This window comes from Nomascus leucogenys, chromosome X (genome assembly GCF_006542625.1).
Source record: "Nomascus leucogenys isolate Asia chromosome X, Asia_NLE_v1, whole genome shotgun sequence".
Classification (NCBI taxonomy): Eukaryota; Metazoa; Chordata; class Mammalia; order Primates; family Hylobatidae; genus Nomascus; species Nomascus leucogenys.
In genome coordinates, this window is record NC_044406.1 from 38402573 (window position 1) to 38422394 (window position 19822).

Sequence of the window (19822 nt, forward strand, 5' to 3'; positions counted from 1 at the left end):
CAGAAAAAAAAAAAAAAAAAAAAAAAATCCACATTTCTGTAAGTAGAAATCATACACAATTATCTGACTCTAATGCTACAAACCTAAAATGAATACAAGCAACTTTTCAAGAATGTTTTTTCTCCTGTGTTCAGTATCAATGAGGAAATAAAGGATAAACTATTAAGAAAGCAATGAAGATAATTCTGTGTATAAAAATGCATCAGGCCAGGCACAGTGGCTCACGTCTCTAATCCCAACACTTTGGGAGGCTGAGGCAGGTGAATCGTTTGAGCCCAGGAGTTCAAGACCCACCTGGGCAACATGACAAAACCCCATCTCTAAAAAAAAATACAAAAATTAGCCGGCCATGGTGGTACATACCTGTAGTCCCAGCTACTAGGGAGGCTGAGGTGGGAGGATTGCTTGAGCCCAGGAAGTTGAGGCTATGGTGAGCCATGAGTATACCCCTGCACTCAAGCCTTGATGACAGAGCGAGACCCTGTCTCAAAAAAAAAAAGAATATCACATAGGCTTAAAACTTGTACAGGAATTACTAGAAAGGGAAATTTCTAAGGAACTAATAAAGCTGACATAGGCTTAGAACCAACAAACAAGGACTTACATATGACAGCTGGTTATTGTGAGGGATGGGATAACATTAATAAACTATAAAGAAACCTGACAAAATGAGAATCTCAAATTTAGTCAAAACATACCAAATTTAACTCAGGGAAAGAATATAAATTGACTAAGAACTGAGAATGAAATTAGATTCACTGTCAAAGAACTGCCTAACATATATTTTTTTCTAGCAATTTATTTAACACATTTAACAAAAACGACTCAGCTTCTCCACAGTTTTTCTGGAATGTTAAGAGAAAAACTTGGTGACTTGTTTTATAAGTTTGCATAAAGCTCATTCTTAGATCTAAGAGCACGCATATACCAAAGAAAAAGACACATGTCACATTCATATACATAATTCTTAAATGCTAGGAAATAAAATTGTCCAGTGGTAGTCTGTGATGTCTAGTTTGAACTTAACAAGCTATAACGTTCTAGTAGGGCATCCACATTGACAGCATTGGGTACTGTGCACACTGTAGTCCATGTGAATGGTACCCCCTGGGTTGGGCTGTGCCTACAACAGTCTTCCAAGGTAGCCCTGGGTTAATACTATTCATATGCTGTCATTTGAAGATGTCAGCATTAGATACTCAGAGCTCCAGAGGAGCATATCAGTACAATATTTGGGTTGTGTTTTTGTTTTTCAAATTTAGGAAGCCATGGGAATTGAAAGAGTAACAAAAACCATAGGTAATCTTTGTCAGTACTTCTCAAGGAACCAGGTAAATGTTGGCTCTACATCGTCCTATTGCTCCCCTCTTATACATCTGTAGATGGGGAACAGGATGGAGCAGCTGGAAGTATGGATGCTTCTACCCAGGGCTTATTAGAAGGCATTGGGCTAGATGGTGACACATTGGCTCCCATGGAGACAGATGAACCTACTGCTTCAGACTCTAAGGGCAAATCTAAAATCACACCAGCAATGGCTGCCAGAATTAAGCAAATCAAGCCTTTGTTATCAGGTGAGTCATTCTCCTTTCTCCTACCTTTTTTGGCTTTCAGTCCCTTAGTCTTGAAACAGATTGAGTTGGAAAGGCTATGTTGTTTCACTTAAGGAAGTTTAAAACTTCTGTGACTCATTTTTAAGTGTCCTTTGTTGAGTGGCTGCTATGTGACAGGCTTTGTACTAGCTGCGACGGATACAGAGATGACAGAATCCCTTCCTGAAAGCCATATCTACTACCCTCCCTTCTTTAATTTCTTCCTCCTACTTCCTCTTAAACTATTGCATGTTGTTTCTGCTCCTTCCATTTCACTGAGATGTCTCAGCAAGGCATCTACAACGTCCTTGTCCTAAGTCCCTTCTCACTTGTCTGCAGCATGGTAGTTGACCCACCATCTCCATCTAGAAATATTCTTCCTTTGATGTTTGTGTTATTAAGCTATCTTGATTCCCTGATAACTATCTGGCTATTCCACCTAGTCTTCTCTTTTTGTGTTCCTTGAACATAACTGGCAAGAGGCATAGTCTGATAGGTGTTTTATATTAAAGTCACTTTGGCAGCTTTATTGAGACTGTATTGGCAGCATGCAAAACTGCATTAATGATTTGCACTGGTCTGTCTTTGCCCTTTTTCTTCCCCTTTAATGTAATACCAATGTTTGGGAACCTATTTGTGTGTTCTTAAATTGTCCTCACTTTCTGGCACCTTAATATAGAGGAAAATGGAGACCTAACTTACAGGAATCTGGGGCCCTTTGTAAAAGCAAACAGAAAATGGCCTTTGGCGTTTCCATTTGTTACCTCAAATTCCCATTCAATTTTACATTTTACTTTTAATTAGTTTAATTCTCCATTTATTTTAATTTGAAAGTCTACCAACATTACCTTCAAAGGAAAATTGACCATGCAAGAAGATGTTCATATTTCTCTCTCCTTGCTTTGTCATATTTCTTTGACCTTGGAGCATTCAGGGGTTTCTGTGTGGACCCAGTCCATATACTGTTTCTCTTTGGTTACTGGCCTTTTGCCATCCTCTTGTCTTTGGACTACCTTTAAGCACTTTGCTATCTGTTCACCTGAAAGCAGTGGTGAGAAAGTGTAAACCCAATGATTGGATTCATTAGGTTTTCAAAGTCTGGGTATACCCATATCTGTAGCCTATTCCCTAATTAGGATAAAGAAATCTTAATTTGAATGTAATAGGAGGAAGAAAGGACTGTTTCCTTGTTCCTATACTGTATGCATTTGAGCTTATTACTAAATTTTAGCAGGATATGTAACCGAGGCTCAAGTAGAGCCTATTTTTACACAGTGAGTTTATATGTGCATGTATATCCTGAAAAGACATAGATTTAACCCTTGAACAACATGGGAGTTGAGGCAACTCCTCCACGCAGTCAGAAATCCATGTATAACGTTTGACTCCCCAAAAACTTAACTACTAATAGCTATCTATTGACCAGAAGCCTTACCAATAACATAAACAGTCGATGGACACACATTTTGTATGTTATATGTATTATATCCTGTATTCTTAAAGTAAGCTAGATAAAGGAAAATGTTAAGAAAATCTTAAGAGAAAAATATATTTACTATTCATTAAGTGGATCATCATAAAGGTCTTCATCTGGGTGGTCTTCACATTGAGTAGCTGAGGAGGAGGAAGGAAGTGGGGGATGTTGGTCTTGCTGTCCCTGAGATAGCAGAGGCAGAACAGGTAAAGGAGGTAGAAGGAAAGGCAGGTATGCTTGGTGTAACTTTGTGGAAACACACGGTACTTTCTTTCTGACTTGGTTGCTTTTCATTTCTCTAAAAATGTGTCTGTACAATACCAATTTTTCTTCCACCATTTGCTTTAGTTTCAGTGCCCATATCATAGTAAGGTCCACATCATAAAAGGAGTCAAAAGTATTCTTTAGTAATCAGAACCCTCTGCCAGATTGTCTTATGTCACTTTGGTTCCTGGCACTGCTTCTACGTCTTCTTCCTCATCATCTGGTATCGGTTCAGAAGCACTCATCTCTATCAAGACGTCTTCTGTTACTTGCTCTGGTGTGGTGTTTATTAGCTCTTGAATTTCACTAAGATCCATATCCTGAAATTCTTCACCCATCACCTATTTTTGCCATATCCACAAACTCGTGATTTCCTTGATTGGCGCTGTCATAAATCCTGTTAAGTTCTGCACAATATCAGGACAGTTTTCTCCAACAGGAATTTATTTCAGGCTTGATGGCTTTTTCTGTGACAATGATGGCATCTTCAGTGGTGTAATCCTTCCAGACTTTCGTGATGTCCCTCTGTCAGGGTTCTCTTCCACAGCATTAACAATCCTTTCCTTAGAGTACTGTGTGTAATAGCCTTAAAGCCCCTTATGACTCTCTGATCTAGAGGCTGAATTAGAGATGTGGTTTTGGGAGGCAAGTAGACCACTTCAATGCCTTTTATGTTGAATTCATGGGGCTCTGGGTCACCAGAGGCATTGTCTAATGTCAAAAGAACTTTAAAAGGCACTCCCTTACTAGCAAGGTACTTCTGACTTCAGAGACAAAACATCAGTGGAACCAATCCAGAAAAGGGGTCTTGTTGCCCAGGCCTTCTTGTACAACCAAAAGACCAGCAGCTGGTAGTTTATCTTTCTCCTTCAAGGCTCGGAAGTTAGGAGCTATATAGGTAAGGGCAGTCCTGATTATAAACCCAGTAGCATTTGCACAAAATAGTGGAGTGAGTCTGTCCCTTCCTGCCTTAAATCCTTCTGCTCACTTCTATTCCTTACTAATAAATGTCCTTTGTGGCCTTTTTTTTTTTCCCTTCAAAATAGGGCACTTTTGTCTGTATGAAAAACCCTTTCAGGCAGATACCCTTTATCAATGATGTTCTTAGTGGTGTCTGGGAACTTATCTGTTGCCTGTTGGTTGTCAGAAGCTGCTTCTCCTGTTGTCTTGACATGCTTTAAGCCAAACCTCTTTCTAAAGTTATCAAATGATCCTTTACTGGCTTTACATTCTCCAGCTTTAGATCCTTCACTTTCCTTTGGCTTTAAGTTTTCATATAGTGAGTTCATTATTCCTGAATTGCATTAGACTCTATAGATTCGTCTTTATTATGGCATTCCTGTACCCATATAAATGTGCATTTTCAATATGAAATAAAAAGATTTCACAAAAGTGCAAGGTTTTCAAGCCTGCTGGTGTAGCTGCAGCAACAGCTTCACTAATTTCCTTTTCTTTGTTTTACAATGGTCTTTACACTGAATTCATTTTTCCTGAAGTGGTGGGCAATCTGCAATCCATATCAAATAATTCAACTTTTTCTTGAAGTGTCATGACTTTTCCCTGCTTCTTGGGAGCACTTCCAGCATCACTAGTGACACTTCATATGGGGTCATAGAGTGACCCAGGTTTATTCCAGGTTTACAGTATTGCGGTAAACATGAAAAATAATGTGAGAACCATGAGAGATCACTACACAATTTACTGGAGAGATGAACTGTTCATGTAGAAGTGCTTAGCCTCACACAGTGTTTTAAGCAGATTGTGGCAACACTTGAGCTCACCACAGTATCAGCAGGTCGTGGCTACAAAATTATTACAGAGTATAATATGTACTAAATTTATCCAGTTATTCAGTACTGCTTATTTACTGCAAATGGCACCGTGTGTAAGTGTATGTGCGTGTGATAAATATTAAATTTTTATAATTTGTGTATATTTTATGGTAGTAAATGATAAAATAGACTAGTATCTACATATATTTTATGCGTTTATGACATACCTAACTTTCTGTTAATTTTTCAATATTTTGAGGCTACATGTTTCATCTGGGAGTTTTTTCAAATTGTCACCAGTCTCCAAAATTTTCAGTATATTTATTGAAAAAAAAAATTCACACATAAGTAGACATCTATAGTTCAAAACTTGTGTTGATCAAGCGTCAACTGTACTTTGATTCAGACCTAGCCCTTCTTGTCTCTGGATCATGGTGAAATAACGTTTATTTTTAAAATACTATGGCAACATTTTCATTTATGATTTTGAAAGTATATTTCATTGTAGAAATATAAAAACACATGAAATATTTAAAGAGAAGCTGGAAAGCACTCAGTTTTTTATGTATTTTCTTTTACATATGTTTATATTTGTATGCTGCCTTTTCTTTGTTCAATTATATATTGAAAAGCATCCTGTGAAATGTAAAATTTGAGATGTCTATAATCTGCTTAATTCCTTAAGAAGCTACTTGTAAAAATTTTCGTGCTTTTCCTAGTTTTTTTTTTCCCCTGGGACTACATTTTTTTTTTTGTGATCAGACTATTTATATTGTCAGTGATCTTTTCTTTTCTAAGTGGCTAATCGTTTTTGGCATTTTTAAAGTTCTCTGTAGGCATTTTAAGTGACTTCATCATCCACTAGATATCATTTAACTTAAATATGGTTTCAGTTTATGCTCCTCTAGCAGTATGAGTGCTTATTTGTCTTTTACATTTGATATCTGTTGAGTGCCACATATCTGTCTCCTACCGTCAAAAGTGGCATTTATTCCTTGTGGGACTTCCTTTTTGGATTATTGAATGTAGAACAAATTCAAGTGTTAACTAGGGGTTGTAGGAGGTAGTGGTGAGTCATAAAAATATGTTAATGGTAATATGTCTGTTGTAATTGAACCATTCTGGGAATACTGTACAGTCTTATTCTGACTTCTGGGTTACAGCTTCCTCCAGATTAGGCCGAGCACTTGCTGAGCTATTTGGACTTCTTGTTAAACTTTGTGTGGGATCTCCTGTCCGCCAGAGAAGGAGCCATCATGCTGCCAGCACCACTACAGCACCGACACCTGCCGCGCGATCAACAGCCTCAGCTCTCACTAAGCTCTTGACTAAGGGGTTATCTTGGCAGCCGCCACCATATACACCTACTCCCCGATTCAGGTGAAGTTCAGCTTGAGATTCAGGGACTAGAAAGTTACAATAAAAATTATATGTTTTGTTCCTAATACTACTTAAAATGGAGAGTGAGCCACTGAATTTGAGAACTTGGAGGTCCCTTGTTTACTCTAGAAAATGAAGTGTAAGTTATTTGTTTTGGTTGTACCAAGTACAGAACATGGGTAATATTTTAAGTATTTACAGTCAAACTGCATTTCAGTATTCTTATATAGGTAGTATCCCTTATCCAAAATGCTTGGGGCCAGAAAGTGTTTTGAATTTTGGAATTTTTTGGGTTTTGGAATATTTGCAGAATACTTATCAGTTGAACATCTCTAATCTGAAATGCTCCCATGAACATGTACTTTGAGCATCACGTCAGCAATCAAAATGTTCAGATAATTGGAACATTTTGAATTTTCTGATAAGGATACTCATCCTGTATTCTTTAGTAGGTGGGAGCTGTCACTTCAGTGTGCCAGTTTTACTCTTGCCTTTTACATGGATTTCCTATTGCTTCTGTCTCTGCTTTACAGAAGGTTAAAGTTTTGCCTTTTTTTCCGCTTTCAGGCTGACATTCTTCATCTGTTCAGTTGGTTTCACATCCCCAATGCTGTTTGATGAGAGGAAGTATCCCTACCACCTCATGCTGCAAAAGTTTCTCTGCTCCGGAGGCCACAATGCTCTTTTTGAGTAAGGATCAAGTTGCTTCACAGAGGAGCATTTCTTGGAGTTTGGTCTTTGCTGTGTGCCTTCCCAGCCCACTGCTTTTAAGTACCCTATCTTGTAACAGTGGGATATATAGAAATAGCTATTGGTTGTATCCTTCAGTGTTCTGGGAAGTAGCCATGTTTGTCTCCATTTACCTTGGAGGGTAGGATTTAGCCTCCCCTAGAGTTGTGTTTGTAAGGGTCTCTGCTTTTTCTCATGTGGCTTCTGGTTCCAAGTATGGGTTTTTAAAATAGGTTTGTCTTTTTCTGTTGTTTCTCTGAATATAATTTTTCTGCTTTTCTTGGTCAGATGATTTCAAGATGAGTTTCACTGGTTTAGGTTTTTGTTTTTTCGTTTTGTTTGTTTGTTTGTTTGTTTTTGAGATGGAGTCTCGCTCTGTCGCCCAGGCTGGAGTGCAGTGGTGCAAACTCAGCTCACCGCAAGCTCCGCCTCCCAGGTTCACGCCATTCTCCTGTCTCAGCCTCCCGACTAGCTGGGACTACAGGCACCCGCCACCACGCCCAGCTAATTTTTGTATATTTAGTAGAGACGGAGTTTCACAGTGTTAGCCAGGATGGTCTCGATCTCCTCACCTCATGATCCACCCGCCTCAGCCTCCCAAAGTGCTGGGATTACAGGCGTGAGCCACCGCGCCCGGCTGCTTTAGGTTTTTAAGACTCCAAAAAGTAAAGGAGGAGAGGCAGAACAAAAGAAAAAAATAGTATAGCTGAAAACTGTTGGACAGATTAGACTTAATAGCTCTAAGAAGAGGGACGTGTAGTGCCAATATAGAGATTGGAGACCTTTTAGATGTAAACCCCCCTTGCCAGGGTAAAATACTAATATTCTGTCTACTTATTTGAATTTAGAACTTTCAACTGGGCTCTGTCCATGGGAGGTAAAGTTCCTGTTTCTGAGGGATTGGAACACTCGGACTTGCCTGATGGCACAGGAGAATTCCTAGATGCCTGGCTGATGCTGGTGGAGAAGATGGTGAATCCCACCACGGTGCTTGAATCTCCACATTCGCTGCCTGCCAAATTGCCTGGAGGTGTCCAGAACTTTCCCCAATTCAGTGCACTGCGTTTCCTTGTGGTAACTCAGAAAGTGAGTATTCAGTGTTCTAAAATCAAAAGGAATTTCTCATGCTAAGTAGTTCCCACTCTGTTTTGTCCTGCTTAATGAAATAACATGCTTATTTAAGAACCATTGGATCCAACTCCCAGATAGGGCTGCCTTACGTAAGGGAATATAGACCATTTGAGAATTTTCCGTGATAAACATTTGAGTTGTAAATTTCAGATTGGTACTTGCATTAGGCCGTTCTTGCATTGCTATAAAGAAATACCTGAGACTGGGTAATTTATAAAGAAAAGATATTTTTGTGGCCCACAGTTCTACAAGCTAGCATCTGGTGCTAGCATCTGCTGGGCTTCTAGGGAGGCCTCAGGAAGTTCACAGTCATGGCAGAATGTTAAGTGGGAGCTTGCATGTCACATGGCAGGAGCCAGGAAGTGGAGGGGGTGCTACACACTAACTCACTATCATGAAGACAACACTAAACAATGAGGGATCCACCCCCATGACCCAAACACCTCCAGCACTGGGGATTACAATTCAATATGAGATTTGGGCAGAGCAAATATTCCAAACTATATCACTACTTCAGGTTGAGTAAAATGCCTCTTCTCTGTGCCTCCTTAGACCTCCTCATGTTGGCCAATTATTTTGTTGTTGGTACTAGTTGTGGAATAACTGTTCCATAGGTCTTTAACTTAATCCTTCTGAGCTTTGAATTGAGGCAAAATGATTATCACACAATTTTCAAATTACTTATAGGCAGCCTTTACTTGCATCAAAAACCTATGGAACCGGAAACCCCTGAAGGTATATGGTGGACGAATGGCTGAATCCATGCTGGCCATTCTATGCCACATCCTCCGAGGAGAACCTGTGATTCGAGAGAGACTAAGCAAGGAGAAGGAGGGGTCTCGAGGAGAAGAGGATACAGGGCAAGAGGAAGGTGGCTCCCGCCGGGAACCTCAAGTCAACCAGCAACAACTGCAACAGGTAAGGTGCTGGCCCCACACTCCAGGGTCCAGACTTTGCACCCAATGGAGTGTGATGCTTATGGATTTTCTAAGCTCACATACCACTAAGTCCCTGGTCACATTAACCAGGAGACAGTTTAAATTTCCTCCTTCTCTTAGTATTTATTTTTTTTTTCTCCTGAGGAAAACTGGAGTATAGTCCTGATGCTCTGCACAGGTAATACTCCTCTCAGGCATGTTGATGAGTATTCTCAATAGCCTCCTGCTGCCTCAGTGGAGGCAAACTGTCCTCATTTACTTTCTGGTTAACCTGTAAAGAGAATGGATATTGTGAACCAGATTTATTCTCCAACAAGAGCTTTCTGAAACCTTAGTCACCTACAAAACTTTTGTTTTCACTTGCAAATGAAATGTATAAGGGGCATTTTAAAAATTGGGAGGCCAGAAAGAGGGTATGGGAAAGGCATGTAAAGTCCTGCCACTTCCATCTCAAAGAGCATTTTAAGATTTTCTTCCTGGAGTTTCTATGTATGTGTGTTAGCTTTATGTCTAGAGTCCTGTTCAAATCTGTCTACTATATACACTTGTCCCGTTTTTTATCATTAAAGTAATAAATACTCTACCAAATTTGGAAAATACAAGACTTTTAAAAGGCATTCGTAATTTTATCACACAAGATAGTCATTGTCTCCTTTTTCAGTCAGTCTTGTGCCTAATTTTTACGTCGTTAACATCAAATAATACGTATACTTGTATTGCTGTTATCAAGAACTTTTTTTTACTAATTGGTCATTCTTTCATTGTTGGATGCTAATTTTCTTACAGTTTGATGTTTTAACACTGTGTTGTATAGTTTCCTTACGTACCAATCCTTACATACATCTCATGATTATTGCCTGATAGTAGAATAACTAGGTCAGTTTTTCAGGCACTTGCTCTGTTACCAGTTTGTTTTCCAGAAAGTTGGGACCAATTTATACTTCTTTGTATGAGTCTCAATCTTTTAATTATAATAACCCTGTTAATCATAATAACCATGCATCCCCCCCAACTTTCTTAGAGGATGAAATTGAGAATCTTCTTGGCTCCTTACCCAATGTGTAGCTTAGAATGCTATAGAAGCACCAAACAGAAAGGATTGTTCATTTTACCTAATTGCCCTAGCTCGTAAATGCTCTCAGCTCAGATGAAGTTAGAAAAAGTTATTTCCATCTTGAAAAGATTCCTTCCTTTTAAAAATGTATTTGGATTTCCCTTATGTGATTCTGAGCCCTTGCATTCTTTATGTAGCTCATGGACATGGGCTTCACAAGGGAACATGCAATGGAGGCACTGTTAAACACCAGCACCATGGAGCAGGCCACAGAGTACCTTCTAACCCACCCTCCTCCAATCATGGGAGGAGTTGTTCGGGTAAGTTGGCTTAGGAGCAGTGATTTTCCAGGATATTGGTTTGACTGCTGAAGTCCTTTTTCCCCTTATTATTCTGTCATTGGTCTTCCTTTCTATAAACTGCTTCTCATTTTCAGACATGTCCATGCCAGTATTTTCTTTTCATAATAACAGAAGTTTTCTATCCCCCAACAATACAAATTACTATACTTTGTTTGCAGAAGAACCCCCAGTCACAAAACAATAGAAGAGGCACACTTTTCTAAGATGTAGAATAGATGGTCACATTGAAGCCCCCTTCCTATACTTAGTTTTACATGTGATTTTCCTCATCTGTTCTTGTTTGTAGTAACCACATAAGCCTAATAGGGTTTGACTTATAGAAGAGCAGCGTTTTGAGCCCCTTCCTCTCTCTTTAGCTTGAGCACAAGATGTCTGATTCCCTGTGAGTTGCAGTGGTCTTGTTGGGTTTCTTTGTTTTGAGTGTGTATCCTTACTGGATATTCTCTTAACACTATAGGATCTCAGCATGTCTGAAGAGGACCAGATGATGAGAGCAATTGCTATGTCTCTGGGACAGGATATTCCAATGGATCAAAGGGCAGAGTCACCTGAGGTAACTATAGGACACTGCATCCTAAAGGGCTTGGCACATGAATCTTAGTATTCTGTGAACATTCTGCTAGTATTGCAAACTAATTGATAGAATTCAAATCTAAAGGAAGACATGAGAAGAGTACTAATTCATCCCAGCTTTGCCATCTGTCATTGAGCTACCTTGTATTGACCTGAAGCTTTAAGGGAGGCATATGAAGCATTAATCTTTATTTTCGAATAAGAGACCCAAAGTGTACTCAGTAGTGCCATTAGGCCGAACTTGGCTGTATATTCCTAGGTGACAGTTTCTTTAATTTTCCCTGCTGGCACAGAATATAGAACAATGTCTAGAAATGATTTTGTGGGAGGTAGTATAGAATGCTGCAAATGACTTGACAGTGAAAATTGTTTGAAGCGTCCCTCCCTTCTACCTTCCCTGTCTTGCCTTAAACTTTGTGGCTGCCACATCCTGGATGAAAGTATCAGCTGCTTGAGGAGAAGGTTGAGGGTAATCGTATGGTAGAGCAAATACATTCTCAGAGTCTCTCTTATCTTTCTTCCTTCACCTCTCCTGTGTATTATTCACACTTCCTTCCCTGCTTCCAGGAAGTTGCTTGCCGGAAGGAGGAAGAGGAACGGAAAGCTCGGGAAAAGCAAGAAGAGGAAGAGGCTAAATGTTTAGAGAAGTTCCAGGATGCTGACCCGTTGGAACAAGATGAGCTTCACACTTTCACAGATACTATGTTGCCAGGCTGCTTCCACCTTCTTGATGAACTGCCAGACACAGTATACCGTGTGTGTGACCTGATCATGACAGCAATCAAACGTAATGGAGCAGATTATCGTGACATGATTCTGAAGCAAGTAGTCAATCAGGTGAGCTCTCAAGGGGTCAGAAGAGGGGAGTATGTGAAGTGGTTTGCCTGCCTGTGTCAAAACCTGATTTCTGAAAAATCAGCAGATTTTCATTCTACCTGATACGGCTATATTCTCTATTTGGATTCTTTCGATCTGGTAATCCTGAAACAGTGTATTAACTACATCGCACGCCCAAAAATGTCATTAGAAGGGAAAAACAAAGCTCTCCTTTTCTACTTTTCTCTTAAAATGTCCAAAATGTGCCTCACCCTTGAGTCAGGTTCGTCCCCTGGACTAATGCTGAATAAATGTTTTTTCCTATGTAACAGCCACTTGAACAACTGAGTCCCCATCCTGATGAATACTTGTGACCTGATATTTGTCCTCTTTTTCTTTTCTCTCATTATGAAATTACTGTATGCTAATTATAAAAGTGGGATAAGAAAGAAATTACCTTAAATCCCCACACCCAGATAGCCAGTTAACATTTCGATTGTATTTAAGTTACTGGAATCTTGTTTTATATAATGTTTCATTCTAGAAGCAGGGAAAGAAATAAAAAAAGGGAAAACTTTTTTCTGGGCTTTGTAAAATAGAACTTTAATGCACAAGAACACAAAGGAAAACTGGACAAAACATTTTTTCACAGAAAGTTTTAGTGTCTATTTTTTAACAATAATTCTGAGAGAGAGATACAATGAAAGATTGCTGATGGACATATAAGTTGATAGAACCTTTTTGGGGTTGACTGTATGCACCAGGAAGTTTTAAAATATTCATTTCCTTTATCTTAGATTTTAGGCTTCTTATAGTCTAGCCTAATAAAGTAATTGTTTAGTGGTGATCCTTTAGTAGCATACATCTTTTGATACAGATTCTAAATCCCTATGGTAAATATGTTAGATTTACCTACCTTTCTTCAGTGAATGTGTTGGAGGCAGAGGGAGTATTTTAAAAGGTTGAGAATATTTTCAGAAACCTCATCTTGCTCTGCGGTTCCGTGACTTAACCTTTTTTTTGCTCTTCTAGGTGTGGGAAGCTGCTGATGTATTGATCAAAGCTGCTCTTCCCCTGACAACAAGTGACACAAAAACCGTGTCAGAGTGGATAAGTCAGATGGCCACACTGCCCCAGGCCTCCAATTTGGCTACTAGAATCTTGCTTTTAACGCTACTTTTTGAGGTAAGATTTAGATCTTTGGGGCCTTGTAATTCGTTCATGAAAGAATTATCAAACACTTACCATATATGAGGCATTGAAGACGATAAAGCGAAGAATAAGGCATGAGTCCTGCATTTCAAGAGCCCAGTTTCTGATAGGCTAAAATGCATATAATTACGTATAAAATACAGCATTTTGTGTTAGAATGATATCACCGGTTTTATCTGGGTTTAGGAAAGTCGTATGTATCACTTTGGATTTATGTGAGAAGGGCTTCTGAGAACAAGCATTAATTGAATTGAGTCAGAATTGTGAGGTGGTAGTTTAAAAGAAAAGTATTTAAATTACTAACAGAGCTTGGTCATAGAATATTTTTGCTCCTCTGAGGAAACCTAACTGGCAGCCACATAGTAGAGTAGGGTATGCAAATTGGATGTGGTCAATATTGAGGTAATAGACATTAGATGGAATCAGATTCCTCTGTCTTTTCCTTGCCTATTTAGTCAGCAGATTATTTGAGGCAAGAGAGTGGTTTGGGCAAGACCTGATCCAACCAGCATAGGAACTAGGAGGCAATTGACCTTGGACAAATGACTTCATTTGTGGCTCATTATTTTTAAAACCTGAACTTAATGAACTGAACCCTTTACATACAGCAACTCAGGAGATAAGTCCAATATAAGAGTCAAGCTGTGTAACAGCTGTCTTGGGGGTTTCCTTTATCATGGAAGTGATAACTCTTACTGTAGCACTTTGTAAATAGATACTTGTGGGAAAGGTTTCAGAGTACTAAAGAGAGAATCATTCATGGACCCCCCCATCTAAAACAAATCGCAAGTAACAGTCTTGTATTTTCTTTTAGTTTTTTTTCTTGTTCATTTAAGCAATTGGGATAAGACTGTATAGAAAGTTTTATATTCTTTTTGTTAAGTATTATGACTATTTTCCCATTTGCTATATACATTACTCCATCTTTGAATGTTCTCTAATTTATTTAAATAATTACCTATCCTTGGACATTTACTTCCAGTGATTTCCTGTTAAAAGTAACACTTTGGTTTAGCCCCGTAAGACGAACCATTAACTGTGTTTAATTACTCCATTTTCCTTGAAAGATTATAAAATTTCTCTGTAAATCTAAAGCTTTACAACTTCAACATAGTTAGACTGCACAACCTTGGTGATAAACCATTTCCATATTAAGCATATGGGTACTTTATATTAATATATGTAAAACCTCAATCATCACAATTATTCTGAAGGTAAAAATTATTTCCTCTGACCCATGAGGAAACCAAAGCCTAGAAAATTTAACACATCTTAGATTACACAACTGGTAAATGGTAAGAGGTAAAATTTGAACTCAACCAATTCTATTATTATTTACCCTTATGTTCCCCTATCCCATGCTAATCTTTGTTACTGAGTAGAAATTGGTATCTGGTTGTTGTTTTTTTCCCCTTTGATCTATCAGGAGTTGAAGCTACCTTGTGCTTGGGTGGTTGAATCGAGTGGCATCCTTAATGTCCTAATCAAACTCTTGGAAGTGGTTCAGCCCTGCCTCCAGGCAGCCAAGGAGCAGAAGGAAGTCCAGACCCCAAAGTGAGTAACCCTATATCTACCCTAGTTTCGTTTCTATTTCCCTGGGACATGGGCCTGAATCAGGCACTCTTCTGGGGCATGTATGGGGCAAATTTGTGGTACTTCTGTGGTTTTAAAATTATAAAGGAAGCACCTGATGAAATTAAGATATATTTTCCCAATTCGTGCAGGTTTCTTGCTTTCCCAAAACAGATCATTTTTCTTTTTTAGGTGGATCACACCAGTGTTGCTCCTGATTGATTTCTATGAAAAGACAGCCATCTCCTCAAAAAGGAGAGCCCAGATGACTAAGGTGTGTAATGTAGTATGTATGATTGCAGGAAGGTTTAGCTTCCTGAGGCAAGAGTAGACCAGAAGAGAATATGAGAGAGTAGTGAAGAATATAGAAGTCTCTGACCAATGTATAAATCTCTTAAGGGATTTTCACAGCTACGTTTCTCTTCTGAATAATTTACTCTGGAAGTAAATTTTGAAGGAGTGTGCTGTCTCCAGAGGAGGAGTGGCTTTTCTGTTATGTAAGGGACTGAGTATACAGCAATCCTTCCAAAAAGCAAACACTCCTTAGATGAAGATTATTGTGCCACATCATCTCACTACCTTCTTGGAAACAGAATTTTTGTTTCAGTACATCTCAGGTGAACATTCCCCTTTTAGGGAAAATCAGTGGAAACAAAAGGAAAGTAGAAGATGGCAAGATAAGGGACTGTAGATAGTTTTTTTTTCTAGGAAAAGTATCTTAGTCCGTTTTGCTGTTGCTATAACGTAATACCACGGACTAATTTATAAACTATAGGCTGGGCACTGTAGGCTCACGTCTGTAATCCCAGCACTTTGGGAGGCTGGGACAGGTAGATTACTTGAGTTCAGGAGTTCGAGACCAGCTTGGGCAACACATGGTGAAACCCCATCTCTCCAAAAAATACAAAAATTAACCAGGCATAGTGGCGCACGCCTATGGTCCCAGCTACTCAGGAGGCTGAAGTGGGGAGATCACTTGAGCCCGGGAGGCAGAGGTTGCAGTGAACCGAGCCGGCATTGCGTCACTGCACTCCAGCCTAGGTGACAGAGTCAGACCGTGTCTCCAAAAAAAATAATTAATATAAACTGTACAAGTTTATCTGGCTCATAGTTCTAGAGGCTGATCTAAGGGACCACATCTGGTGACAGCCTTAGTGCTGCATCCTTCTATTGCAGAAGGTGGAAGAGCAAGAGGTGTCCAAACTCGCTTTTATAACCAACCCAGTCACAATAACTAACCCAGTCCCTGGATAATGACATTTATCCATTCATGAGGGGCAGAGTCCCCATGACCTAATTATCTTTTATTAGGCCCCACCTCCCAGCACTGTTAAATTAGGGATTAAGTTTTCAACACCTGAACTTTAGAAGACATGTTTTTAAATGTGTAGCAGAGAGATTAAGGAATGTGAGAGTAAATGCATATGAAAAATTTTCTCTTGGTTTTTAAAATTTATTGTCCAGTGTATTTCTTTTTCCTGGGTGAGTTTTAGCAGTGAACACTGATGAAGTTACTATTTCTACTAATCAACCTTGAAAGAAATACAAAGAAACTTTGTACTTTTATATTTAGTACCTGCAATCCAACAGCAACAACTGGCGCTGGTTTGATGATCGCTCTGGGCGTTGGTGTAGTTACAGTGCAAGCAACAATAGCACTATTGATTCTGCCTGGAAATCTGGGGAGACAAGCGTGCGGTTCACTGCAGGCCGAAGAAGATACACGGTCCAATTCACTACAATGGTGCAGGTACATGCTCACTCACCAAGCTTGTCTAACCCATGGACCACAGGCCACATGTGGCTCAGGATGGCTTTGAATGCAGCCCAACACCACACATTGAGGTTTTTTTTTGTTGTTCTTTTTAGCTTATCAAATATCGTTAGTGTAGTTTATGTGTGGCCCAAGACAGTTCTTTCAGTGTGGTCCAGGGAAGCCAAAAGATTGGACACCCCTACTGTAAACTTTATCAGAAAGAGGGGTCTGTGTTTTGGTTTTCTTCTTTCTGAACCAGCATTCCTAACGTGTTAGGAGGAGGAGAGTTGCCATTACCTAATTAAGTATAGATTTCAGAAAATCGAGTCTTCCTAAGGTCATTGATTAGACCTTGGGTCTGTGGCAATTTGGTACTATCCCTCTTAGAAATAATTTTAAGTGTTTAGTCAAGGGCTAGGGAGTGGTTAGGGATGATATTTGCTCTGTTGGAAGGTTTACAGTTCATTATAAGGCCTTGTGTATGCCACTTCTGGGGACTTTCAGATTTTTTCTCTGTAAATGATAAAGGTGGGATAAATTGCCAGAGTTCCTTCTTTTTGTAGCATTTTACCTGGGAGATGTCCCTCCCCTCCCCCACCTTTATAATTCCTTTTTGATAGAAGTTTTTTTAATGTCTGTTTGAATTCCTAGGTTAATGAGGAAACAGGGAACCGACGCCCTGTGATGCTGACTCTCCTCAGGGTACCTCGGCTGAATAAAAATTCAAAAAACAGCAATGGACAGGAACTAGAGAAGACGCTGGAAGAAAGCAAAGAAATGGATATCAAACGTAAAGAAAATAAAGGCAATGGTATGTACCAAGAGTGTTTTACCTAAAGCTAATGTGCCTTTGTGGCTTAAGGTCTGGCCAATTTCATTGCGAGTTATTTTCATCAGCTTGATTAACAGATTAAAGATACGTAGGCCTCCCTTATGCTTTTTCATCTGGTCTTAAAATTGGTATTTGGCATGCTTCTCTTAATAGGACCCAAGTGCTTGGCCAGTTACTTAGGAGGGAGGCGTGGAAGGAAATAAACATCAAGTTAAACTGTCTAAAACTGTTATTTTCCCATTTTATAGATACCCCTTTGGCCCTAGAGAGTACAAACACTGAAAAGGAGACAAGCCTGGAGGAAACAAAAATCGGGGAGATCCTGATCCAGGGCTTGACAGAAGATATGGTGACTGTTTTAATCCGGGCCTGCGTGAGCATGCTGGGAGTCCCTGTGGACCCAGATACTTTGCATGCCACCCTTCGTCTCTGTCTGAGGCTCACCCGGGACCACAAATATGCCATGATGTTTGCAGAACTGAAGAGTACCCGCATGATCTTGAATTTGACCCAGAGCTCAGGCTTCAATGGGTTTACTCCCCTGGTCACCCTTCTCTTAAGACACATCATTGAGGACCCCTGTACCCTTCGTCATACCATGGAAAAGGTGAGTGTGTTTTGTATCAGATTCTGGTTTAGCTTTACATCATACCTTTGTTCTCCTTGGTCTGAGAACAAATAGACTTCTGGTTCTTCTTAGGGTATATAGCTAGATATGTATACTGTATACTGTGCCCAACAAAATTTTCCAACTCTATGCTTGGGAGCTTGCTTAGGTATGGTAGGATGATCCTATTGCTAGAGAGTCCTCTCTAGCAATCTGGTTTTCTTTTTTTTCTTTTTTTTCAATCTAGGTTTCATTAACCAAGCCAAAAACCGTTAGTAAAGAACTGGGAAACCTTCCCCCAAGTTCATACCTTCAGAATCATTCCTTTGTAGGAGTGCCTCTCAGGTGTTCAGCCAAGAGCCTATTCTCAAAACACTGTATTTTGGAATATAAAAGTATAGTTAAAGCTTTTTGAATGTTTGTAATCTGCCAGGCACTGTGATAGACACTTAACAAATACCCATTGTGCAGATCAGAAAACAGGTTATTATATTTTAGGAAACTTATAAAGCAGTGGAAGAAATAGCAACGTACTTATAAAAAATAAAAACATTTGTAAAGTTAAGACAATAGTCTGGGTGTGGTGGCTCATGCCTCTAATCCCAGCACTTTGGGAGGCAGGTAGATCACCTGAGGTCAGAAGTTCAAGATTAGTTGGGTGTGGTGGCACGCACCTGTAATCCCAGCTATTTGGGAGGCGGAGGTTGCAGTGAGCCGAGATGGCGCCACTGCTCCCCAGCCTGGGTGACAGAGTGAGACTCTGTCTCAAAAGAAAAAAAAAAGAAGACAACAGTGGAGGGTTGAGGGGCAAATGTCCTACTAGTGAGGCTTTTTCTCCTCAGTACTTTTACAAAATCCTTTCTTCTGCTGATTCTTTGTCATCAATAATGACTGTTAATAGACTTTGCTTCCGTTTTCCTCTCTTGGGACACTGTTCCCCGCATTTATAAGTAGTGTTGCAATATGCGTTTTTGTGCCTAACTTTGTTCATGTTTAAGATCGTTACTTAGAGATTTTTAGTAATTGGATCAAAAGGCATTATAAGTATTTTTTAACTTGCTTGCCAGAAAAGTGGTATCAGTTTTCGTATATCTGAGTATACATTTTAGATTCTTCAGACAGTTCTTTACACAGCCTGCTTGATTTCACCTCACATGTGCCAAATCAAGACAAAGAGAGCTGTTAAAGGTAGCTTTGTATGGTGATCCACAGTCCAGGAGATAACCCAGCAGGGAAGGAACAACTATATACAACGAAATTCTGATTTTAGAAACTTGAAATGCTTGAAACGCTTTCTATAAAGAAATGTTTAAAAGTTACAAGTTCAAAGTGCTAGGAGAAAGTGTAGGTCCTCATTGGATGAGGGAAAACTTTTAAAGTTTTAACTTTAGGTAAATTCTATATAGTTGGAGTATGGGAAACAAAGGAACATCAGTGACAGTCTTAATGTATCAAGATGGCAAAATGTAAACTCTTGGTACTATTCATTGCTAGTACAGGTGTGGAAAACCAAACATACTCTTAACTTTCGGTAGGAGTGGAAATTGGTGTAGCCACATCGGAGGGCAATTTGGTACTCTTGGTCTAAGATATCCTTTGACCTAGAAATTCTATGGCTAAGAATTTATCTGATAACTAACATCAAGTATGCCAAGATGCATATATGAGAGTGTTCACTGTGGAATTGCTTGTAATATCAAGAAACTAGAGGTCTAATGTCTAGCAGTAGGGGGCTGGATAAATTATGGCTTATCCTTT

General features: G+C 39.4%; 1 protein-coding gene across 4 annotated transcripts in view; it reads left to right on the plus strand.

Moving 5' to 3' along the window:
* The window catches only part of HUWE1 (HECT, UBA and WWE domain containing E3 ubiquitin protein ligase 1), a 152541-nt gene that overhangs the window by 86299 nt on the left and 46420 nt on the right, over positions 1 to 19822 (plus strand). For all 4 annotated transcript variants that reach the window (XM_030807541.1, XM_030807545.1, XM_030807542.1 and 1 more), the window contains 14 exons: positions 1383 to 1574; positions 6266 to 6482; positions 7050 to 7172; positions 8060 to 8297; positions 9030 to 9260; positions 10532 to 10654; positions 11154 to 11249; positions 11837 to 12106; positions 13118 to 13270; positions 14724 to 14851; positions 15062 to 15143; positions 16443 to 16619; positions 17277 to 17436; positions 17706 to 18064. In XM_030807541.1, coding sequence (XP_030663401.1) covers positions 1383 to 1574; positions 6266 to 6482; positions 7050 to 7172; positions 8060 to 8297; positions 9030 to 9260; positions 10532 to 10654; positions 11154 to 11249; positions 11837 to 12106; positions 13118 to 13270; positions 14724 to 14851; positions 15062 to 15143; positions 16443 to 16619; positions 17277 to 17436; positions 17706 to 18064 — 2549 coding nt within the window. The remainder of the gene's footprint in view (positions 1 to 1382; positions 1575 to 6265; positions 6483 to 7049; positions 7173 to 8059; positions 8298 to 9029; positions 9261 to 10531; positions 10655 to 11153; positions 11250 to 11836; positions 12107 to 13117; positions 13271 to 14723; positions 14852 to 15061; positions 15144 to 16442; positions 16620 to 17276; positions 17437 to 17705; positions 18065 to 19822) is intronic.